General features: G+C 35.8%; 10 protein-coding genes across 10 annotated transcripts; 4 read left to right on the top strand and 6 right to left on the bottom strand.

Annotated features, from left to right (window-relative positions):
* Positions 1–37: 37 nt before the first annotated feature.
* Positions 38–1,378, bottom strand: EV154DRAFT_505371 (ClpP/crotonase-like domain-containing protein). Its single transcript, XM_051601167.1, has 8 exons — positions 1,242–1,378; positions 1,020–1,183; positions 910–965; positions 732–827; positions 630–669; positions 522–555; positions 202–466; positions 38–148 (listed from the first exon to the last, which is right to left on the bottom strand). Exons 1-8 carry the CDS (start codon positions 1,356–1,358, stop codon positions 105–107), a joined length of 816 nt encoding a protein of 271 aa, XP_051458686.1. The 5' UTR covers positions 1,359–1,378; the 3' UTR covers positions 38–104.
* Positions 1,379–1,499: 121 nt separating this feature from the next.
* Positions 1,500–2,395, bottom strand: EV154DRAFT_505374 (60S ribosomal protein L15). Its single transcript, XM_051601168.1, has 2 exons — positions 2,366–2,395; positions 1,500–2,181 (listed from the first exon to the last, which is right to left on the bottom strand). The coding sequence occupies exon 2, from the start codon at positions 2,172–2,174 to the stop codon at positions 1,560–1,562; it is 615 nt and encodes a 204-aa protein (XP_051458687.1). The 5' UTR covers positions 2,175–2,181; positions 2,366–2,395; the 3' UTR covers positions 1,500–1,559.
* Positions 2,396–3,491: 1,096 nt separating this feature from the next.
* EV154DRAFT_418891 (uncharacterized protein) lies at positions 3,492–4,295 on the top strand (the record flags this gene model as incomplete). Its single annotated transcript, XM_051595865.1, has 1 exon — positions 3,492–4,295. One exon carries the CDS (start codon positions 3,492–3,494, stop codon positions 4,293–4,295), a length of 804 nt encoding a protein of 267 aa, XP_051458688.1.
* Positions 4,296–7,225: 2,930 nt separating this feature from the next.
* EV154DRAFT_418933 (armadillo-type protein) lies at positions 7,226–9,920 on the top strand (the record flags this gene model as incomplete). The annotated part of the gene is made up of 7 exons (XM_051595867.1): positions 7,226–8,057; positions 8,119–8,192; positions 8,275–8,706; positions 8,785–9,051; positions 9,106–9,579; positions 9,646–9,720; positions 9,822–9,920. The coding sequence occupies 7 exons, from the start codon at positions 7,226–7,228 to the stop codon at positions 9,918–9,920; spliced, it is 2,253 nt and encodes a 750-aa protein (XP_051458689.1).
* A 171-nt stretch (positions 9,921–10,091) lies between these two features.
* Positions 10,092–13,269, bottom strand: EV154DRAFT_562481 (uncharacterized protein; the record flags this gene model as incomplete). Its single annotated transcript, XM_051605726.1, has 10 exons — positions 10,092–10,338; positions 10,394–10,497; positions 10,563–10,787; positions 10,838–10,963; positions 11,032–11,289; positions 11,354–11,525; positions 11,580–11,859; positions 11,916–12,170; positions 12,239–13,017; positions 13,139–13,269. 10 exons carry the CDS (start codon positions 13,267–13,269, stop codon positions 10,092–10,094), a joined length of 2,577 nt encoding a protein of 858 aa, XP_051458690.1.
* Positions 13,270–13,436: 167 nt separating this feature from the next.
* On the bottom strand, positions 13,437–14,414 carry EV154DRAFT_505393 (small GTPase superfamily). Its single transcript, XM_051601169.1, has 5 exons — positions 14,354–14,414; positions 14,270–14,287; positions 14,157–14,178; positions 13,915–14,044; positions 13,437–13,863 (listed from the first exon to the last, which is right to left on the bottom strand). The coding sequence occupies exons 1-5, from the start codon at positions 14,399–14,401 to the stop codon at positions 13,506–13,508; spliced, it is 576 nt and encodes a 191-aa protein (XP_051458691.1). The 5' UTR covers positions 14,402–14,414; the 3' UTR covers positions 13,437–13,505.
* Positions 14,415–16,316: 1,902 nt separating this feature from the next.
* On the bottom strand, positions 16,317–17,729 carry EV154DRAFT_505397 (uncharacterized protein). Its single transcript, XM_051601170.1, has 4 exons — positions 17,494–17,729; positions 17,197–17,424; positions 16,607–17,133; positions 16,317–16,552 (listed from the first exon to the last, which is right to left on the bottom strand). Exons 1-4 carry the CDS (start codon positions 17,567–17,569, stop codon positions 16,394–16,396), a joined length of 990 nt encoding a protein of 329 aa, XP_051458692.1. The 5' UTR covers positions 17,570–17,729; the 3' UTR covers positions 16,317–16,393.
* Positions 17,730–19,303: 1,574 nt separating this feature from the next.
* On the top strand, positions 19,304–21,069 carry EV154DRAFT_480452 (uncharacterized protein; the record flags this gene model as incomplete). The annotated part of the gene is made up of 6 exons (XM_051598330.1): positions 19,304–19,358; positions 19,644–19,709; positions 19,922–20,013; positions 20,148–20,179; positions 20,202–20,412; positions 20,911–21,069. The coding sequence occupies 6 exons, from the start codon at positions 19,304–19,306 to the stop codon at positions 21,067–21,069; spliced, it is 615 nt and encodes a 204-aa protein (XP_051458693.1).
* A 130-nt stretch (positions 21,070–21,199) lies between these two features.
* EV154DRAFT_601801 (NADP-dependent oxidoreductase domain-containing protein) lies at positions 21,200–22,663 on the bottom strand. Its single transcript, XM_051607251.1, has 8 exons — positions 22,608–22,663; positions 22,463–22,558; positions 22,383–22,411; positions 22,052–22,323; positions 21,881–21,994; positions 21,688–21,813; positions 21,434–21,628; positions 21,200–21,364 (listed from the first exon to the last, which is right to left on the bottom strand). Exons 1-8 carry the CDS (start codon positions 22,628–22,630, stop codon positions 21,314–21,316), a joined length of 906 nt encoding a protein of 301 aa, XP_051458694.1. The 5' UTR covers positions 22,631–22,663; the 3' UTR covers positions 21,200–21,313.
* A 103-nt stretch (positions 22,664–22,766) lies between these two features.
* Positions 22,767–23,797, top strand: EV154DRAFT_480454 (uncharacterized protein; the record flags this gene model as incomplete). Its single annotated transcript, XM_051598331.1, has 5 exons — positions 22,767–22,851; positions 23,062–23,140; positions 23,162–23,221; positions 23,306–23,375; positions 23,708–23,797. 5 exons carry the CDS (start codon positions 22,767–22,769, stop codon positions 23,795–23,797), a joined length of 384 nt encoding a protein of 127 aa, XP_051458695.1.
* Positions 23,798–23,810: the final 13 nt, after the last annotated feature.

Raw genomic sequence — 23,810 nt, forward strand, 5'->3', positions numbered from 1 at the left:
AAATTATCATTCAGTAATTTATGATGAACTCCTTTAATTGAAAATGTATATATATATATTTTATTATTAACATCTTGTCTTGAACAATTATCTGTTGATTTAAACTACAATTTAGCTTTCTTGGCTGCCTTTCTCTTAGCTGCTTCCTCTATACTCATTTTATTAGTGGTGATATCATGTTTGTCGTTCTTTTAAACTTACCCACAAAACGCATGATGCTCTCGAGAGAATCACTGCTGCCCATACGCTCTCCCAGCATTCTCATTTCCTCTTGGTTAATCTTTTCGAGCAATTCACGGTCGATGTTTCTGATCAAATCCTTAGTCACCTTTAATGCATCAGTCGAGAGTTTGGCTGCATCTCCAGCTATCTCAAGAATTTGCTCACGGAAAGTTTCTGTAGGAAGTGTTCTACTAACAAACCCACAGTCAACCATCTCACTGGAGCTAAAAGTTCTACCCAATAACTGTTGCACATAAATTTAGAACGCTTCTCTTATTTCGACTCTAAAGTTCACTTACCAGCATCTCATTAGCTCTAGATTGTCCCATGATTCTGTAATAATTTTTTTATTATTATTATTGTTAATTGCGCCATTCCTATACTTGACAACTATTTCAGTGGCTTACCTTGGAAACAAGTACGAAGAACAACCTTCAGCGCAGAAAGCTAAGCATAGTAGACAAGTTAAAATCAGGAACGCAGCTAGTTTAAGTTGCAGTATATATTACCAAGCTTCATAAAAGGAGTATTAAAAGTAGCTTCAGACACACAGTAGACAATGTCACATAATGCGAGAGTGGTGGTGCCGAAACCAATAGCAGGACCTTTTTGTTTTGAATGTATGAGTATGAGAACTGACTCCCCCTTTCAAAATCTATTTTTAAACTCAATTTTTTTTTTTTTTACCGTTGACAGCCGCGATTAAGAGCTTGGGGAAGGCAATCATTGCAGAGACAACATCGCTTTGAGAATAAAATTTAGGCAACGTATCACTTTTGTGCTTTGTATAAACTCACGTTGTTGTCTTTCTTCTGCGTTCCATTTCTTCTTCAACGTTTTCCATGTTCATGTCAGGAAGTTCTAATTCCTGACCTGAACAGTAAAACTTACCTCTTCCTGTCAAGACAACTACCTTTACATCCTCACACTTGGCTGCCCATTGGAAAGCGGATAACCAATCCTGGGAATAAACATTATTAATACGTGTTTTTGGTGATTACCCGATTTGTTTGTATTACTCTGTATGATTGTGGGGAAAGAGCATTGTATCGTTTAGGTCTGTTATGAGAAATTTCAGCAACTCCATTGGGAAAGAGAGTGATTTCGATAGTTTCGAGTTTAGGTACAGAAGACATTTTTTTAGGCGTTGTGATATATGTGGGAAAAGAAAGGAAATAATAAAAACCTGTTTGGTCTTTTATAGACAAAGTTTAATTCACAGTCCCCCCCAACACAATAACGCATTGCACGTGAAAACTCTAAAATAATGACCAAGGTTTAATGTGCCAAACAAATACATAAATTTTTTATTATTGCAAAGCAAAGTGTCATACACTTTAACGGTAACGACGGAGAGAAAGAGTGTTGCGACGCTTCCAAGTGGCACGACGACCGGAACCCTTGGTGTTGTTGAAACGATGACCCTTACCGTGACCACGAGACTTACGACCGATGGCAGTAAGACCACGGGCTTCACGACGCTTGTGGACGGGGTTGGCGATCCAGTTGATGTGAGCATCACGACGGATAGCCTTGTGAGAAGGATCGACGAGGATAACTTCGAAGTACTTGTAGGTAGCATCTTGGTTGACCCAGTAAGAGTTCAAAACACGGAGGTTAGCACACTTACGACCGATACGTTCCTCAGCGGTGGAACGGAGAGAACGTTGGTACTTGAGTTGGTTAACACCCTCATTGACGGGCTTACCGAAGGTAGCACCCTTGTGAACAGGTCTCTTACGACCACCACGACGGACACGGATACGGTAGATAACGAAACCTTGCTTGGCCTTGTAACCTAAACGACGAGCCTTATCGGGACGAGAAGGACGAGAGGCACGGTGAATGACACTCAATTGTCTGAATTCCCAACAACGGACACGGAGCAAGAAACGAGAGACATCAGATTGCTTCTTTCTAGCAAGCTCTTCCAAATATTTGTAGGCACCCATTGTGAATCTATTACACACAAAGTTAGATTTCTGACATGTAAAAAAATCTTGGACCCTCTCTCTCTATGTTCTCTTCTTTTTTTTTTTTCGTCATCATCCATCGTTGATGTTCGTACATTTTTTAATCTAAACCATCCGCCTTTCACTTTTGAAAATAAAAAAAAAATATCCAGTGGATGCACTATAATTACCTTTGAAAGGGAAAAAGGAAGGATGCTTAGTTTACACGGAATTGCATCTAGTGTATGCTTCTCCCACAGCTCACATCCCCGTTGCTGGCCCCGCAAAAATCAAATGGAGACGTTGTCCGGTCCGGACACAGCAAAAGTCGGCTTTTTAAAAATCGCTCGTATATGTTAAAGGTGTTTGCATTGCTGTCCACCAAAAATCATCACCTTGCAAGATAAAGTGATAATTGAGCATGACGCCACCCAGCTGAATTATGCTTAAACTAGTTCCCGTTAAAACGGGTTTTGACTTCATATTTTAAAAGTTCCAGAAAACCAGATTTAATGACAGTAATCACAGCACTCTGTATACCTCTGTGACTTGAAGGTAACGTTGTTAGGCGTTTATTAACTCAATGCATAGTGTTTATTACCTACATATCATATAGATGTATGCAGTAAAGACATACAAGCTTGAAAGAAACGTGTTAATGCGACTTTTTTTAAAAATTTTCGTTTTAGTAGCAAACTTTATATACAACATATATGACAAGTTTGCACACTCGACGCATTAATCTCACAAGTCCAATATATGTGATCAATTGAATAAATCAGTACAGATAGATTAAAAGGTATCAGATGAGTGAGGTACATAAAGATTGATCTTTTTTTAAATTTATCCAAGAAATTTCAAACACTCCTTATTTTTGCAACTTTGTTTCTCATCTCAATCCATATTTTTTCCTCCACTGTAATGTCTAAATTCGAGGAATTACCACGAGAGATCATTTCATTGTTCTGCAGTTTACTAAAGCAACCTGCCAAGTATAACTGTATATTTGTTAATAAAGAGTTTCACGCCGCAGCGATTCCTGAATTATGGCGAGAACCAGTGTTAACATCAACAAGTACCGTAAAGCAACTATTGAAATGTCTAAAATTGTCAAAGCACCAACGAGGAGAATACATTCGAGTGATTAAACTTGGATTCAAAGTAGTCATGAATGATGGGGAACTATTAAGTTTGATGCCCTTGATGCCCAATCTAGAAGTGTTGGAATTAAGAAGAGCTGACGAACTTACAGATAAGAGTATTATGCGCGTTTCTCACTACTGTCCACAATTGAAAAGTTTTGGGCTGAAGGGTGCTATGGTGACGTATCGATCAGCCCATTATTTAGGTCAATGTCAGAAACTAACAAGACTATCGCTGGAATCGTGTCCAAACTTGACACCTTGGGCACTTTTGCCGTTTGCTCAATTGCATATTGAATATCTTGACCTGTCTGGTTGTAAATGGCTAAATGTTACAGAAACAGCTTATGACTTATGCTCTTTCGAACATCTGACAAACCTCAATTTGGTTTGTTGTGACACCATTTCCATGGACTTTATCAATCACTTAACAGCAAATGATCGCCATCATGGTAATCCGTGCCTGACAAAGTTGCAAGATTTCTCGATTACAGGTGGTACGATTATCGAGGATAGTGTGATTATCCCATTTATAAAGACCCATCCCAATATTCGAGGCTTGTTTTTATTGGAGTGTGCTATTACGGATAGAACACTAGATGCAATTTCAAGATATTTGCCATATTTATACAACTTGGACGTTTCTTTTTGTGGAAAGCTTACACAAAGAGGTGTACGAAAGCTTGTGTGTAAATGTCCCAATTTAAGATTGCTTGGTCTGAAGGACTGTGGTATGACCCAAACTGATTTTCCAGAAATTCCCAGTTCTGTGTTCCCCGCCAACACCAAAAATTATCCTCACATAAATACATTGAGTTATGATGCATTAGAACATATTCGGGATCGGTCTCATGATCAACAACAGGAGCAAGAAAATATGGAGGATGCTGAAATGACAGACAGTGTCGGTAGAGCGATAACTGATGACAGTGTAACAGAAAGCTACAATTATATCCAACAATACTTAAATGCTGGTTGAACAGAAAAAAAAAGTACACCTTCTATTTCTTGTACATTATAATGTCTTTTTTTTTTCTTGCATAAATGTTAATAAAAAAATGAATTTTTCACAACTACCTTGATTTCATTTTCGTGGTTAATCTTACTGTCTATTTATGAATACTTACCTGGTCAATTACTTTAGTCCATGGAGTGTATGGAGTAACGATACTGTTCTAAGTGCTGGCAGTTTCATTGGCATTGTAACTCCTCCCCTCTGTAACACTGGGAACAGCTACAATCGTCACACTTGTTGTCTCACTGGTTATTTCATAACTTTACGTAGTAGGCCAGATAATTTGCATTATGTTTTAAGGTGTGCGTTCTTTAGCAATGATAATTACTTACCACCCAATAAGGGTTTTTTTTGCTTCATACACGCTCTTTTTGACGCACATCTAATCCTCCCTATACAAGGCATTATTTGGGAAGATGCAAATTCAACGTCAGTTTATAAATAAGATTTGCCATTTCCAAATATCTGATTAATAACCATAATCATCAAGGAAGAAGGGTATTGCTAGATGTATTGATCAATAATATTAAAATCACGAACTGATATTTTTCTGCTGTTAGACTTCTTTAAAGAATATCTATCGTATCTATAGACCATTTATATAGGATTTCCTTTTATTAGCTCGCCATCTTTAAAGGTGTTACGTTTACGCGTGACCCCCATTGATTTTATTTGCACTGTTAACATCTGTGTAAATTGAGTTTTTAAGGACAGTATTACCTGTTTTTGCAGAGTAAATATCTGATTAAAGAAAGGAAAAAGGGAAAAAAAAACTAGTAAATCATAAATTTGCTTATTTATATAAATAATGACTGGCATTTACCATAATACTTGATGATTCATCTAGTAGATCGAATTTAACTTCTTTTTGAAAAAAAAAAATTAACATGGTTAGAACCAGAGAATGATGCAATATGCTTAATTTTTTCCCGCACCATTAAATCTCTTGAGACTGACACTTTCCTATACCAAAAAAATATTTACCTGATACACCAAAAATTTAAACGCCACTGCTTTGATAATTGTTTTAAGGCCCGTGTCTGTACCTCCTTCCAAACTGAGGTAGTTTCCTTTTTTTTTTATTATTATATTCACGAGATCGCGGCCCCAGCCCACTTCGGTAATTTTTTGACCTTCGCTTCGCTACGGTAAAAATAACCTACGTTCATGCTGGGGGCGATCTCGCGCCTGCAGCGGGCCACCGACGCCACTCAATGTTTATAAATGGGACAAAAATAGATTTTATTGATAATGAATATTTTATGTTTAATTTTGTATTCGAGTTAGTACTTCAGTAAATACAACGTTGTCTGTGAGTCTTGAAAATGACTGCCCTTTCAGTAACATTACTTTGAGATTAGCAGGATTACGGACCCGTGATAAAGCAACATAAAGTTGACCGTGCGTGAAAACGGGTATGATCAGACAATTGGTGCAAAAGAAAGAGTTTGGCCTTGGTCGGAACTTACAGCCCCTCCCAGCTCACTCAATGCTAATCAATTTTTTTCACTCAATGTTTTATGTACTGTGTTGGTCGGGACTTACAGCCCCTCCCAGCTCATTCAATGCTAATCATTATTTTTTTCACTCAATGTTTTATGTACTATGTAGGTTGGGACTTACAGCCCCTCCCAGATCACTCAATGCTAATCAATTTTTTTCATTCAATGTTTTGTGTACTGTGTTGGTCGGGACTTACAGCCCCTCCCAGCTCAGTAGGTGTTTATTATACTCATACATGTCTGTTGCTTCGACCTGCGCTTCGCTTGGCCGCGCAAAAAAAAAAAAAAAAAAAAAAGAACAGTCCGAATTACTAAATATGGTATATACTGCAAAGTCAAAACAATCATTATAATATTGATACATGTCTGTTGCTTCGACCTGCGCTTCGCTTGGCCGCGCAAAAAAAAAAAAAAAAAAAAAAGAACAGTCCGAATTACTAAATATGGTATATACTGCAAAGTCAAAACAATCATTATAATATTGATGTATATGAAGATGAATCGACTAAGCACAACACATGTGAGTTAAAAATGGGCGATATATGAATTATTTGTGAAAAAAAAAAAAAAAAAAAAAAAAAAAAGACATGCAGAAGATTATTATAAAAAGAAAAAAATGATTGGTGTGGTTACTAGAAGAAAAAAAAAAAAGTACCCATTACTGCCATATAAAGTTTTTGTAATCCCATCGCGTTTACGTCTCTTATTTTCTCTCTCTCTCTCTCTTTCTTTTTATTTTTTCCATTTTTAATAAGCTTTATTCTTTTCTTTCTTCTTAAATTAATTCTTTTCGCTACTTTTACTTATTAAAAACCTATAAATAATGGAATGGCAACCAGAACCTCAGGGGTTAAATGAACTTTTAAATTTACTTCGAGATGCCATTAGACCAAACAATCGAGATCAAGCCTTAGTCCACGAAGTAATAAGTTTATTTATATTAAAAAAAAAATTATGTGTATGTGTATTAATAATATTTGGGGGGCTTTGATAGAGACTAGCATCATTCAATGAGATTCCAGAATATAATTCTTATCTGGTTCATGTTCTCGTTACAATGACTGAAGAAGACAATTACACTCGAGCCATAGCAGGCTTGACCTTGAAGAATAATCTCTTGAACAATTTTAATAGAACACCATTGACTGTACTGGATCATGTAAAGCATATCAGTCTCCGATCTTTAAACTCACCTGATCCTGATTTGACTGTAAGGAAAACAATAGGTTCTGTCATTACAGCCATTGTTGTTCGAGGCCAAGTGATCAACTGGCCTCAAGCGCTAAGAGTTCTAGTGGAGACTCTAGATAGCTCTAACCCACTAGCCGTAGAGGTACTGACATATGTTAATTCTAGCGATTGAATGTATATACTAAGTTCAATCCATAATAGATGGCTCTCGATACACTACAAAAGATTTGTGAAGATAACGCAAAAGACCTAAATGAAGCAACACTAGATAATGATAATACACCCGTTTTAGACTTTATTATACCCCGATTAATTCCTTTCAACAGTAACCCGATCTCCCGTTTGCGAGTATTAGCCATATCTGCAACCAATCATTTTGTCCAGTTAAAATCAGCATCGATCCTTACCAATATGACGGCCTACCTCGAATCCTTATTTCTGATTGCAACGGACGAAAATACTGAAGTACGTCAAGAAGTGTGCCGGTCTTTTGTCATGTTACTTGATAATTTCACTGAAAGCCTACTGCCATATCTTGATCAGTTGATCGAATACATGATTTTTTGTAACCAATCCCAAAATACTAAAGTAGCTCTGGAAGCTTGTGATTTCTGGCATCAATTTTCCAGATTAGACTCGATACATTCTCATTTAGTCCCGTTTTTACCAAAAGTCATACCCGTGATTCTGAACTCGTTGATCTATACCGAAGAGGATTTATTGATGTTTGGGGGAGGTGACGAACAAGAAGATTTACACCCTCGTTTCAATAGTAGGTTTAGATCCTCAAGACACCATAGACAATACGAGAGTAGTGATGAAGACAATGACGAGGAGGATGATCAAGAGGACGATGAATTCTTCTCAGAATGGACTCTCCGAAAATTCAGCGCAACTTCTTTGGAAGCTCTCACGTCTACTTTCAAGTCTCAGGTCACGGACATTTTACTTCCGCTTTTGAACCATGCCCTCTTTAGTCAAGATTGGAGAGTGGTGGAAAGTGGTATCTTGGCCTTGGGTGCTGCGGCAGAAGGTAACAAAAAGAATATTAAGTGCATTCATTTCTTCCTTGTATTCATGTCTTTTTTTTAAAGGTGGCATTGATGAAATATCTCCTCATCTTCCTGACATGATACCATTTCTCATCACAAACTTGTCAAATACAAATGTAAAGTAAAACATACAAAAAAGAGAGAGAGGATGTCGTAAGATTAGTATAATAAGGGTATTTATTTATTTTTATACTATAGGCACATGTTCGATACATATCATGTTGGACCGTGAGCCGTTTCTCGGGTTGGATAGTTGGACAATGTGGTAATTCCGAACATGGTCGCACACAATTTTATGAGCCCGTACTTCGTCAATTGTTGAAAAGAATTCTTGACAGAAGCCGACGGGTCCAGGAGGCAGCTTGCTCTGCTTTCTCCACGCTTGAAGAACAAGCGACCGAACAAGAACTGGTGCCTTATTTACCCGTGATCTTGAACCATTTAACAAGAGCGCTTAGGTTATACAGAAACAAAAATTTAAGATTATTATATGACACCATCGGTACCTTGGCTGAATCTGTCGGTTCCTCTTTAAATGAACCAGCCTGTATCGCTGTATTAATGCCTCCATTGATTTCAAGATGGAATGGATTGCAAGATACCGATTCGGATTTATTTCCGTTGTTAGGGGTAAAATAAGTAGTCATCCCCAATACTGAATATCATGCTCAGTCATTCCTTTTTTTTTTTTTTTTTTTTATGTATTAGTGTTTAACAGATATAGCTACTTCTTTGGGAATCGGGTTCTTACCATTTACAGAACCTGTATTTACCAGATGTGTCATGTTAGTCTCGACTACATTACAAAGCACCGTTGCGGATGATGATTATGATGATTTCGATGAATTGGATGATGAGTTTATTGTAGTTCCTTTGGACTTATTATCGGGTATTGTTCAAGGTTTAGGCAACACGGTCGAGCCCTTTGTGAAACAGTCTACCTTATTACCACTATTAGCTGCATGTGCTCATTACGTAAGGCCTATAATTGCCCCCCTTTATTTTAAAAGAAGCTAACCAATATATTAGGACTCACGGTATGAAGTACTTCAGCCCACCTATGCTCTGATTGGTGATTTAGCCAAAGCATGCTTTGGTGCATTAGACCCGTACCTGGAGAACATCATGCCGGAATTAATACGGCAATTAGAGAATGATGACCCTGCTTATAAGTCTGTGCGTAATAATGCAATCTGGGCGATCGGGGAAATTTCAATACGATGGCCCAAAGAAAAGATGGAGGTCTATGTAGAACAAATCTTGAGTTCGTTAATCCCACTTATACACCCACAATCACAATCAATAGAGCTTCAAGAGAATGCAGTGAATACGATTGGTAGATTGGGTATTAACACACCTGAGATTGCAGCACATTTTTTACCTCATTTTAATCGTGCATGGCTGTATCGTTCTCGTGTGATGCGAGAGAATGATGAAAAGGATAGTGCGTTTCAAGGGTTCTGTAAAATTGTGCGACTTTATCCACATGCCCTGAATGAAGTGGTAAAAAATGATTGATTTTTTTTTTAAGGTTCGTGTTCAAAATGACTAATTTCTCATATTTGTTAGGCCATACGTATGTTGCTGGATACCATCGGGCAATGGCAAAATCCATCGGAGGCATTAAAGCTGTTATTTGAACAGGTAAGCCAAAAAAAAAAAAAAAAAAAAAAAAAAAAAAAAAAAAAAAAAAAAGATAATGCAATAGGCAGATGTTTTTATTTATAATTTTTTCTATTCTATAGGTTACTAGTGGATATCGTGGATTATTAACTGAAGCGCAATGGAATCAAGTGGCACCGTATTTGATGAATAATAATAATAATGCACCTGCAGTTCAATAAATTTCTGCAGTTGATTAACAAAAAAAAAAACAAAAATTATTGTGTGTATGCGTGAGAGTGAGTGCGTGGATGAGCGAGTGGGTAGTGGATATGGGGAGGAAGTGGGGTTTATTAACTTAATAATAAAGAATATGTACATTGTTTTTTTTTATCCTTAAACCCTCTTGACGCTTAAGAAAAGTTAGAATAAATTTTTGAACTCGGTACAAATTCGAGACTGTTGATATAGTGACTAGGGGAGACAGATGCAATATCATCCACATAGACGAAATACTGATGTGTTTGGTAGTTGTTATGTGCTACTCTGTCCATAAAATGAATGTGATTAAAATCGCCATCTTCCGCACACCATAACTTAACGATTTGAACTGAATCATTACTAAGACCAATGGAAATCGCTACAATAGCCTCCTTGACACTTTTTCAACTCATCAATATACAGTTTAAATCATGTTATTTCTCTTTTGTTTTACCGTTGGCCTGATTCATGGTCAAGAACCATCATTTTGAGGCAATAAAGCCAATTATGAGGCAGAATAAAGGACCATTGTCCGTGTACAGTTGGCATGGCATTGAGCTTAATCATGGAATGATAAAAAAAAAATTAAAAGTGCACATAAATTAAGTGTGATGAGACAATACCTTTTTAATTTCAGAGTGGATTGTTTGTATGATGAGAGGGTTTGAAGAGAGATTTGACATATCGGTTGTCACAAATCCACCGGAATTTTTAGGAAAAATTTCCTTTGCAGGAATCATGTCGCCATATGAGAAATCAGGCACACCAAATTCCCACATACGAGTTGCCGCTTCCTTCTTATGTTTTGATAAATTACGATTGAAATACATCTCACCAAAGCGATCAAACTAGAAAATATGTTGGTTTTTTTTTTTTATAGATAACTTTTTTCACCTACCATCATGACATATGAGGAAGCTCCATGTTGTGAAGTTTTTAAAGCTCCGCTTGCCCTGATCAACATTTGACTTGATTCGGATGATCCATAAATGACAAATTTTGCCTTGTTTTTCAACTGATTCAGCTATTTCAAGGAAGAAATTAAGTAAAAAAAAAAAGTTCACAGTAAATGTATTTTTTTATGGTTGGTACCTCCTCCGGGAATTTTAAATATTCAGCCACCAGATTCCAAGTATATGGAGTAGTATAATCCTTACTATCGGTGTCATATACAATTTCTTTGGATAAACATTTGGGTCTTTCAACTAAATCGTCAATGAATATTGCGCATAAACGGTTGTAAGCGATACCGAGACCAGTGTCTGTTGGCAAGTTGGATAATTTTTTAAGATCGTCTTCTGCCAACAGAACAATTGCTTGATTCATGTCGGGATGATGGACAACGCCAGCCTGAAGCAAACAATGATAAGCATGATTGAAGGGTTATAAAAAAAAAGATAAGATAAAAGCATACCATTTCATTCACTTGATAGTAACTCTTTAATTTACTAACATAAATCAAGTTGTCTTTAGGTATAATATTCATGAAACTGATAGGTCGACCGCATAAAATGGTATTTAGTGCCTTTAAAGGTACAGTGAACATGGCTCGAATCTCATTCTTATCTCCTTGACTAATAAGTTTCCTATGAAATTGGGTTAATATTTAACTGCATTACACGCGCGTATAGAATTTTTACATGATTTGAGCTTCGTGATAACAAGTCTGTTTTCCCTCCACTTTGACAGATGCAATGAATTTATTTCCATTATAAAGCAAAGTATCCAGTTCAAACGGAGTAGCTAATGCTGTTGAATTTGAAAGCTTGATTTTTTTGAAATTGTCAGCATTCATTCGGGGATCCTTTGAGTTAGAGAATTGTCGCTTAATGGTGATGGGTTCATAAACTGTGGGTTGTTGCTGCTGTTCCGGTTGATTTTCTCGTTGTCTTCTAGGATCCAATCTTTCCATCGTCGTAACTAATATACAAAGATAAATAACATACAAAGGAGAATTTCATCAAACTCGATTTTACCTGGAGGATTTCTGGTTGGAGGTGCTGGAGGAGTAGGTACGGGTGTTGGTGGTGGTTGTGCAGGTGGAGTTGGCTTGGGTAATGGTGGTTTTGGTGGAAGTTGCTTGGGCGGTACTAATTTAGATGGTGAGTGGTGAGATGGAGGTGGGTAATTGAACGGAGGTCGGACTGTACTAGTGGGTCTTTGTTGTGGGTATTTGGATATAGCCAACGGCTGTTTTATGGACTCTACTAACTTGAGAATGTCAACACCACCTAGAAAAAAATAAAAAGAATGATGAGATTAGTATGTATATATGGAAATGGGTTTGTGGTTAGTGTACCCGTAGAAGGAGGCTTGGCATTGACAGTTCGCTTAATAGCAGTAAAAGATTCATCTGTTTTGTTTCTTTGATTGTTTGGAATAAAAGGTTCATCTGACTTAATTCTTTGATTGTTTGAAATAAAAGGTTTTGTTGAGACTACTTTGGCAGGTTCATCTCCTTCCTCTGCTTTTCTTTGAGCAGCTGCTTTCTGATACTCCATTTCAGCTTTCCTTAAGGCATTTGCTTTCTTGATCTCATCCACTTGTCTTTTTTCGGCCAGCCGTCTCTTTTCTTCTTCTTCCTCAATTTGTTGATCAGATGGACCAATTCCGCTCAATTGTCTTGCTTTTTCAATAAGATCAGTTCCTTGTGCGATTGTTAATCTTCTTTGTTTATTATCTTCTTTAGCTTTTTTGTTATCAATAGTTGCTTTTTCCCAGGCTTTTCTTTCCTCTAAAAGTTTATTCAATCTTTTTTCTTCTCTTCGCTTTTGTTTTTTCAATTTTCTCTCTGCCTTTCGCCTACCTGCTTCCTCGGTTTCCCTTTCTTCTTCAGTTAATACTACTGGAGTGTCTGGTTCCACCGAAGGTACTGATTCTGCTGTTGTTGTTGTTGTTGTTGTTGATGATGCTGTTGTTGTTGTTGTTGCTTCTGCTTCTGTTACTTCTACGCTCCGGCTCTTCTTTTTCGTTCTTTTTTTCTTCTGAAATGGCGTTGGGTCTATGCCATGCTTTTCAAAAAAAGCCTTCAATATCGAAGGACAGTTCAAATTATGTTCTGGCTCCCACGTATTGTGTCTATAAAGAGAGAGCGAGAGTTTATATCGTAAAGTGGTTTATTTATTTATTTATTTGACAACTCTATTGATAAAATAAGTACGTGTTTTATTTTACTACGAAAAAAAAAAAAACTTACTACAAAGAATCATAATTTTTCCACTTGATTTCAAACATTCGAACACCATTATCGGTTACGATCATTTGAATGATTTCCTCCACCTCGTAATAGAAGGTGTCGTCATCGTCTTCAATGCCATCTAGACCAGACATTTTAATTGTGGTTGAAAGGAAAGAGAGAAGACCTATTTTTTTTTTTTTTTTTTTTTTTTTTATTTGTTCATTATAGTACGCCGTGACTTTTTTTTTTTTTTTTATTATTTTTATTTTTTTTTTACGCGATGATGTGTGGAAAGGGAGGGGTAAAATAAAATACAACAAAAAAAAAAAAAAAAAAAGGTTTGGAATAGTTAATAAGTAAGGTTTGGGATAATATAATTTTACATGTTTTACAAGATTAAACATTTGCTCTTCTTTTCTTTCTTGCTCTTTCCTTTGGGTCCTCCAGGTTTTAAACCTTCACGTTGAGCTCTGATAGCCTTGACAACTTGATAGAAAGATCTTTCGACATTAACACAGGTCTTTGCTGAAGTCTCAATAAAGTCACAGGCCAATTGCTTTGCCATAGCTGAGCCTTCTTCTCGTGTCACTTCTCTCTCGGTTACTTTATCACACTTGTTGCCGACTAGCATCATTGGTACATTATCAAGATCCTTGACTCTGAAAATCTGGTTACGGAAACGTTCGATACGTTCAAATGTTGAGCGAGAGGCAATCGAGTATACCAATAAAAATCCTTCACCATCTCTAATAACCATTCAGTTAAAAGCGTTCATGTCGGATGGCCATTGTGCTTACCTGATCCATTGATCTCTCAAGGCGGTATATTCTTCTTGTCCAGCTGTATCCAATACTTCGAGTACGCATGGTTGATCATCAATCACTACTTGTTTACGGTAAGAATCTTCAATAGTGGGATCATAAGTCTATTTAAAATACAGCGTTATTCCACCTATTTGTCCAATTTATTTTTCTAAATTACCTCTATAAAATATAAATTAGTATAAAGTTTTTTATTTCTCTGTAAATAATATACATACCAACAAAGTGATTAAGACACAACTATAGCGATACCAATAATAAAAATAAATTAAGGTTAACACCCCTCTCTCTCAGCTTTTTTTTTTTTTTTTTTTTTTTTTTTATAGTTTACCTGGATAGTCAAAGCGGTCTAAAGAAAACAATTCATCAGTACATAATTTAAGCTTTTTTTTTCCCCGGTGTTGTTGTATTTTACCTTTCCTACACCACCATCACCAAGAACAACTAATTTATAAAGCATCATTTTAGGAATATCGATCTTTTTTGATTGGATAGAATTAGAAATTATTGTAGGACAATAAGATAGCACGTTTGTTGCCAGGTCAAATAAAACACGAGGTTTTAAAATAAATAATAAAAAAAAAAAGCCATAAAAAATTTTAAAAAGAGAATGAAAGTAATAATTAAAAGAGTACATGTGATTAGTTAAAGGTCGTCATCTAGAACGTATTTGAGTCTTTACCTTTCTTTTTTTCTTTATTTATATAGTAAAATGAAGGGAGAGTAAAAACAGTAATAGAAGATAAAAAAAAAAAAGAGTTAAAAAGAAAATAAATGTGTGTGTGTGATAAAAAATAGAAAAAGATATACAGTCGTTCCAGCGCCAAAGGACGGGCTTTCAAAAAAAAGCTGCGGCTAATCAATGTTTCCAAAAGGCGGCTTTGTTTCATCCAATAGGCGGTTCGATTTATGGTTTTTATTTTATTTTTCAAAGGGGCAAGAATAAAATACACAATTTATTTGATCGATTGCAAATCTTTGGTCATCAATATTAATATCACAAAACCAACGACAAAACAGTAATTTGTTTTCATACTGACAGTCTCTTAATGCCTAACAAGTTGGTATAATCTCCAAACTCTCATTTGAGTCTAAAAATCGTGGGCATTCTAACTTTGATGTCAGGCATTCTTTTTCTAGTTTCGAAACCTTGTGCAAATCATAAGATTGTTTCACAATGACAAAGACCTTTGTAAATCTGAGCTCTTCTTTTTCTTTAGCGAATCAAGTTGTATTGCAACCTACTTTTTACCTTTTAAATAGCAACCAGCTCTTAAAGCTAATTTCCAAGTCTTCGATCCCTTTTCTGAGGGCCATTACGGACTGTGAAAGGCTGCTTCAAAGGTGTTTAGGACAACTCTAAACCTACAGTTAAACAAAACTACTGTAGCAGGAAATTGTGTAACCTTAAGTGCTATTGTTTTTGGCGTATTAGACGGAGTTGTAATATTTAGTTTAAAGGAGCCGGAACGAGTCAGTAACCTTAACATGAGATCTTCATTTTGAGCACATATTTAAAATTCTAGTATCAGAAATAAAAAGGGAGAAAAAGAGACGGGAAATGTCAGAAATAAAGCTGCGAGTTACAATGTTAGCGGAAACCTGGAAAATATAACGTCAATAAAAAAGAATCGTTAAAGTTATTACTGAAATTTAATCACTGGGAATTATGTCGAGAAAAAATTATGATCTGGATATATAAGAATTAATGCACATTTTAAATTTTTTTTTTTTTTTGCATTAATCATCACTTCCTGATTTCAAGTCCCTGTTACATCAAAGTCCAAATGCCAGCGATTTAGGCACAGGTCAATAAATGAACAAATGAGAATTTGGAGACCATAAACAGGCCTTTATTAACTCATTAGGTACTGGAAAACTCTCAATTTAAAATTGTGGAATAGATCTTTTGTTGTTTTTGTGATACAGCCAAAGATTTACAATCTAAAAAAACCGCCATTTGCGAAAATCAGACCACACAATAGGTAAATATATTACCCGCATTTTTTGTTAAAAACCCGCCCTTTGGCCTTGTAACAACCTTTTAAACCTAAAATTGTGTAAAAGAAAAAGAAAACAAGCGCGCGCAGACAAAAAGGGGGGTAAGAGATTGATATCTGTGGGAAGAGTAAAAAGCAGCAAAAAAAAAAAAAAAAATGAGGAGAATAGTATCCAATGATTATTCTCCCTTTCCTCGTGCAAAATGTCACCTCTAATTTACAGATTAAATTTGTTACTATGGCGACAAAACTTTCTTTTTCATTTCTTACCTTTACCGTGGATTGAGGGATATAAGGATGTCCTTCTTTTATCTGTGTCAAGCCACATTATTTAGAAAAAGAAAAAGAAAATGTGGTCATGTGCTGGCTAAACAACGTCTTGAGGGGGGCAAAAAAGGGCAGGTTTTATTATTGGGAGTGAAAAGGAGGCTATAGTATGAGAGAGGGGGATATTATTATGTTGCCATGACTAGGTTTTTAATTCCTTTGGGAGTAGACTCATCATTAAGGTGTTTCGAATTGTATCTCAGAGCAGAGATCAGATTAGATGTGCTGGATTGTTCTTGTTGGTAGATATTGTTTAATAACTGGATGGTTTTTAACGAGTTTTTTACCTATCAGATATGCTTAGTTATACAATAATGAATACGAATAGGGAAATAGGTTACATTGATGGGAGAGCATTTGGAAAATGCACCATTGGGATCGATATGATCATAGAGAATAATTGAAACAACCATTACTTTTAAATAAAAAGTTACGTTATCATTTGTCGTCTTCTTTTTATTGTTTAAGGTTTGAAAGCAAGCAAACCAAATACTCGCCAACCAGTCACTTACACTCTGAACTAGTCTATTCGTTTGCACATATTTAGTGGTGGTTTCAATGACACATTTCAACATGGGAGTAGGATATGCAATGAATAGTGAAATACGGTTTGCTAAATCGTCCTGATTGATAGCAACACGCAAGTCAGACTCTTTTTCTTTCTTCACTTGTTGTGTTCCTCGTTGTAAGGTTCTTCTGTAAAAAGAAAAATCGTTTTGTATGGTTGGATTTCTTATCTTTAAATAGTCGAATTCGAATACAAAATCCAGAATATCTGCAAACAGCTTGGTTAATCCTGGATGCCTGTCAAGATCTTTTGTGACACCGTCTTTACAAAGAACATTGAGTAACATTGGGATACCTCGTTCTTATGGGAAGAACACAAGTTAATAAAAAAGAAAGGAAGCTAACATGCTTTAGTGCAATTTACCCAATTCGGAAGAATAGCTGTAAAAGGCTGTCAGCATATCAACGGTAGGCAATACAGCGTTCCATGCTATCTCTTCGTTCTCTGGATTGGGTGTTGCAATAGCATTTCGAATACAGTCTGAAGCGGGTTTGTATTCTTTAAGGGATTTTAATAAAGTTGTGTTTGGTTGTACTAACAATGTAAAAAGTTGATTGTAGTCCCCTAACTCTTCCGATAGAGGGGTTGCCTCTATTTCCACATTACTGTTATTATTATATACTGAATCTATCTTTTTATTTTATTTTTTAATTATCTTACTCTCAATATCAAACCCTATTTCAGGTACTATGTCTGAATGGCTGCGGAGATTCAACGATGCTAACAATTGTCCCATTTCTCTTTAATCTCAAAAAGTATTAATGTAGATTAAGCAATTAGCAGAAGAAGAAAAAAAAGAAAATGTTTAACAAAAGAAGGAGAAAGAGAAAAAAAGAAAGAAAAGAAATAAACATATAACATGTTGTGTATCAACTATGAATAGGGTTACTCCGTGCCACAATTTTTTTTTTTTTTTACTAACTATTTTGATGCAGGTTAATCAAAAAGCTGTTGTATTTATTTTTTTGCGTGCAAAACATGATTTGTGCACTCCCGGAAAAAATTCGTTTTAAAGTTAATTTCGATCAGCGACGAAATAGATAGTTGCTCAAAAAATCACTTAATTTTCCATGCATAGTCCACAAACGAAATGAACTAAAGAAAAAAACTGAGTTTACCATTAAGATAATTGTCGAATTTATTGTCAGAATATATATATATATATATTATGTCCCTGGAGGGCATCGATAAGTGCTTTGTTGCATGCATGTCTGATTCTCATTGTCAAAGCCTCTTCATCCAAAAGCTTTTACCCACTTGAGATTGCTCTTACAAACCGAACAAAATTGCTCAGCTGGATTTAAACCAATTAAATAGGAAGGAGGTTTAAGACGAACGTATGTCTTTATTTGTCTGGATAAGAACATTGTCCATCACAAGGTAGTGATTCCTTCTTGATGAGATAGAATAATTTAGTTCTAATTTTTATGTCGATTCCTTACACTCAGGATGTTGGTAATAAAGTTAAAACAGAGGTCTATCACATTGGTCATATATGATGTTGAAGGCCCTTTTCCTTTAATCTTTCTTTTTATGTGTGATATAACCCTTGGATGCTAGATATTCATATGAATAACATCATAACTTGTGATGAGCCCTCAGATTAGTTCTTGTTATGGGAAGAGAAAAAAATGTACAATATCCCTTCAAAATTATGTACTCTTCATACTGATGTAAAATCAGCGTCATTTAGGGACAGTCGCATATACTGTAATAGTCTATGTTGGTGCTCATTAATACAATGACCCATTAATGCCTCTGCTCAATTTTTTTAGATCTTTTCTTTCAATGATGACCTTTATTTTTCGGTAACATAATTTTAACGTAACGCTATAAAGATACATAAGTTACACTTTCTATCATATTTTCTGAAACTAGCCCGACTATTTTCGTCAAAAAGTTTGATTAGAACTGCCTCATGGTCCCCATTTATACAATTCAACCATAGGAACTAGTCTTCCGCAACCAGGCCGTTGCATGATAATATCATGGAGATCTTTTGCATTATGTTAGGCCCAATGTTATAATATCAAAGAGGTGTGTTCGGCCTCTTATGTTACAATAACTCGGGTTGGTGTATCTGTCTTTACGTACAAATTAAAAAAAATAAAAGCCTTTTTTCTTTATACTCGTATATATATGTACCATTCAAAAGTCACAATTTGTAATTTAGCGATTCATGTATTGTTAAGCGTATTTTCTTCGGGGTTCGTAAGCTGCATTTTAATGAAAAAGATTTATCAAAAGCAAGTTTCTACAAAAAAAAAAAGTTTGTGTGGTCAGTGATTGTTTAACTGATGGCCTAAATCTTTTTCGTTTTATCCCTTTTATTTGTACGAACTTTAATTTGTGTTAAATATATGTAGTGCCGTTAAGATATGTATAATGTAATCAGTTATATGTTACACGTAAATTTATGCTATGCATATGTCGGCGATGTTTATGACTTAAGATAAAAATCATTTTCAGAATGAGACACCTGGTTCAAGTCACTTTTAGATGTACCAGAGCAAGACTTAATTATAGTTAAATATACCAGTAGACAATCAATAAGTGTTGAAAACATTTGGTTTTTGTGTACAAAGTCAACGTTACATGCAAAGTTCAATACTTTCCGGCAAGAGTCTAGATTAACTGTATTTATATCAATCAATAACACCTGTAAAAGAAGAGCGGACATTTCTCTTTTATGGTATAAACGATCACCTCGTCCTGACATAAGCCAGTTCTTGTTTATTATTCTCAATAAAACCTCTCCCCCAAATTTTTTATTTTTCCTTATTTAAGTTATTTTATTAAACAAATTCCAGGTTCTATCACCCGTGTAGTCAGTAATGTTTTTTTTGCAAACAAATGCCAATACATGGCCCAGAGTAGTAAGAACTCGTCTTTTTGTACCTAAAAATTTGCATTTACGGCTAGCTACCGCTGTATGATGGGGCCCTGAGAGCGTTTATTTTGAGAAATATCACGTAATTGATAGTAGTTTTACAATCAAGTGTAAACCAAGTTATGACCAGGATCTATATCGTCAACTTGGTGTAAATACCACTTAAAAGAGCAAATTCCCATTCAAAACATACAACAGCTACTCCACCAACATCAGTTAAGGTTTTCGAAGGCTACGCTTTTGACATGTTAGCCGTTTCTGTTCACACTTTGAAGCTAGCTTTATCAAGGGTAAAGAAAGAGCCATTTTGAAAGCTTTATCTTGCGTTTTTTATTGGGATTCGATTGAAAAATCTGATCCACCAGCTAAATACTTGTATGATTATTTTCAGTTGATGTAACTATTAAATTTGTGATGATAAAAGTTAAAGCATTTAGCATTGAATTTTTTACATAGGTATGTATACGTACTTGTTTAGCCTACAAGAAATCCACCAAAGTGGGGCTAATTACAATCGCCAAATTGTTTGGCCGCTTATGACTTTGTCGGTAAAAGCAGCAGCGGTAACACATCCCGCCACCATCTTTTACCCTGGCGAGTTCCTATTGGATTCCGCTAATGAGGATTATAAAGCTGATGGTTATCAAGCATATGGAGATGGCAATAGCTTCATTAAAACCATCAGGAAAGTATGGCCTTGTTTACTTGCCCAGATTTGGTTTTGAACATAACAAAGGCTCTTTCGGTTCTCTTACGTTTCTTCGTAAATTGTTGAAGACTTGCCATTTTGCTGACTTTCGTACTGTTCAAAAGTTGCAAATGGTATTCATCCATGCTCGAGGTTCCATTCTATATCGACTTTATAACATGAGGAGAGACATAGGTTTCATTAGCGCCGGGATCAATGATAACTTGTGATACTTGGCCATTGTATATGACGGGATAGAATGGAAGAGTAGTGGCTATAGCATTGAGATCAGAAGTATGTTGTAAATTATCAATAAAAGATTTTTGAATATAATGGGTAGTGTTTCAATTACCACGTGTGGAGGAGTGCTTGTAATGATGACTTGGGTAGTAATAACTCGCGTGAAAATTGTTTCATTTGATCAAGTGTCAAAAATCAGAAAAGAGGGACCCATTTAAAGATCTTTATATTATTTTTCACTGTCATATATTATAACGAGGATTATTATAAGTACTGTAACTATAATTGGGCTACTGTTATACTGGCGATACAAACTTGGGACAAATCTTTATATATACACATATTGACATCCTGGTACTTTATGGTACTTTATCTATGGTCTCGTGGCTATACTAAGGCTGAAAGTTTTGCGCACTAAACAATCGCGAAATGGGTATCTTCATTTCCGCCTATACGTGGCGGTACCTAGCTCTATCTAGAAGAGCCCAATAAAGTTAGCACATGGCTATTTGTAACCTCAGATACGATATACAATTGACAATAAAAATACTGTAGACTGAGTTTTTATTAAAAAGGAGATTGGGAATGGTTTTTATGTAAAAGGAGGGGGGACATTAGTTGTAGCGTTGTACAATGTTCATCGCTTGAGGTCTATTTTTTTTTTAATTATGTTCTCCAAATACGTCAACACCCCAAAAGTTGAAAGGATCAACCTAATATTTTCTATTAATACCATTTTTTCGAAAAAAAAAAAAAAAATATAAAAGCAATCTTATAATTACCAATCTTTGGGCCTTTTCGGCATGCACGAGCTTGTTTAAAGTCTCGAAGTCCTCATCATCAAGTTCAACAGTCTTGAAGTTAGAGATAATACGAGAAGGTGTGACAGACTTGGGAATAACAGCATACCCGCGCTTAATTCCCCAAGAGATAAGGACAGAAGCGGTTGTGTTGTTGTGCTTTTCAGCAATCTTGGCCTACAAATATAAGACTTAGTTTTTTGTACGGTTGGAAGTATTACTTGAATTGTACTTACGACTGAAGCATCATTCAAAAAGGGAGAGTTGGTACTACCGAGAGGTGAATAGGCAGTGACCAAGATACCATGATCCTTACAATATTTGATCAATTCATCTTGAGGCAAGTAGGGATGTAATTCAACCTGTTAAAAAAAACGAATGACAATGAGACCCCCAAGAAATATATATACATGTATTTTATCTTCTTACTTGATTAGCAGCAGGGACAATCTTTTGTGTCTTTGCTAACTTTTCGAGGTTGGCAATGTTAAAGTTTGAGACACCAATAGCACGAGTCTTTTCCTTGCTCAACTTTTCCATAGCCTAAATTCACCGCATTAGTTGTCTTTTGAAGTGCTTAAATCTACCCTCTTAACTTACAGCATAGGTCTCGGTGATATCAGTGTTATCCAAAAGAAGCTTACCCTCAGCATCCTTGGGGGCATTGTCCTCGCCAGCTTGGAAAGCAACAGGCCAGTGCATCAAGTATAAATCAACATAGTCTAAACCTAAAAGCTCAAGAGACTTTTCAAGGGCAGCTTCGACATCTTCAGGACGATGGCTGGTGTTCCATAACTTGGTAGTAATGAAGAGTTCAGAACGAGGAACACCAGAGTCCTTAATAGCTTGACCAACTTCCTTTTCGTTACCGTCTGTCATATAAACAAAAATTAATTATTTGTTTTTTTATTTTTGCATAAATTTTACTTACAGATATAGGCAGCATCAATGTGCTTATAACTAGATCGACTACATTAGACTATATTTTTTCCTCTTTATTCCCAAACTTACCCGCTCTTCAAAGCAGTCAAAACAGCATCATATACTTCGGAAGGCTTTGATTGCCAAGTACCGAGACCAAGGGCAGGGATATCGGCGTTGGTGTTGCTATATAATTGTAAGTACAAAGAAAAGCATCAGTAACACTAAAACTTACAGCTTAAGGATAACGGAAGACATTTGTTTAATTTTTAAAAAAAAGTTTTTTTTTTTGTTCGTCAGTTCGAAAAGGGAAATCGGATCTCGTATTTATACTGTTAACATAAGACTGTCACAACTTCTTAATAATACAACCAACTTACTCCGTTTAAAAAAAATGGAAAACTATTCCATGACCTCGGTCAAAAGAAGACGCGATTTTAAAGACGTTTTAGGTGATCTTGCCATACCAATGTTGGCAGGTTTGTGCTCCGCAATACTTCTCGTGTATATTAGAAAAGAAGCTTGGTGAACCTGTCTTCAGGCACTAGCATTTTCTTTCTTTATGAACTTCTATATTCCTATGCAGAGAAATCGACACTAAAATAGCTTTGTTTCCTCTTTAAAGACAACCATCAAATATGACATCAAAAACGCTATCTGCGCAACAAATTCGTCTTCCGCTTTAAAAGGATTGCGTTTGCCTCATATACTTGATAACAATAACATTTGGTACTACGTCATGGTGCTACTATCAACTTGCATTTTGGGGTAAACTGATCGTTTTCCCAGGCAACTGATTGTGAATATTAGCATTGGGCATGGTAAACTAAGCAACTATGGAAACTTTTTGTAAGCTTCCCTGACAAAAAGGAAAAGTTTTTCCGTTTAATTAAAGTACTGATTAAAGAAATAGCCTTATCGATTATACGACAGGCGTTTATACAATGTGTACGACCAAAGATTGGGTAACATGGACTGTTTAGGAGAGTTTCTATGGCTTTTCGTGAGTTAATCGTGAGCTCAAGTATGCAATTCTTCTAGTCAAACATACCGTCGTCTGGGATAGATGTATGCAATATCATAAACTTTGCAGTTAAAAATAATGGACTGACAATGATTACAAATCACACTTTAATTGAAGTCTACTTTTTTTTTTTTGCGCGCTCATATATACCTTCTGTAATATTTACTTTAAACTGTGTATATTCAAGCCTTCTTTTTTGTAACTTTTCAGAAACAATGATAAGATTAACCGAGCACAATCCATGAGTCTTATTAACACATTGATTAGCGACGCATAATGTATTACTACTGACTTATAAAAGTATTGACTAGAATTATTACATGGCGCTCAGTATCAGTATAGACTTGGTACCAGGACCAAAGCTTATTGCTGTAACATTCTATCAAGTTCACCCTCTCTGACGTAAGTCACGCA

The sequence above is a fragment of the Mucor mucedo genome (genome assembly GCF_025094135.1).
Source record: "Mucor mucedo strain NRRL 3635 chromosome Unknown EV154scaffold_35, whole genome shotgun sequence".
Taxonomy (NCBI): domain Eukaryota; kingdom Fungi; phylum Mucoromycota; class Mucoromycetes; order Mucorales; family Mucoraceae; genus Mucor; species Mucor mucedo.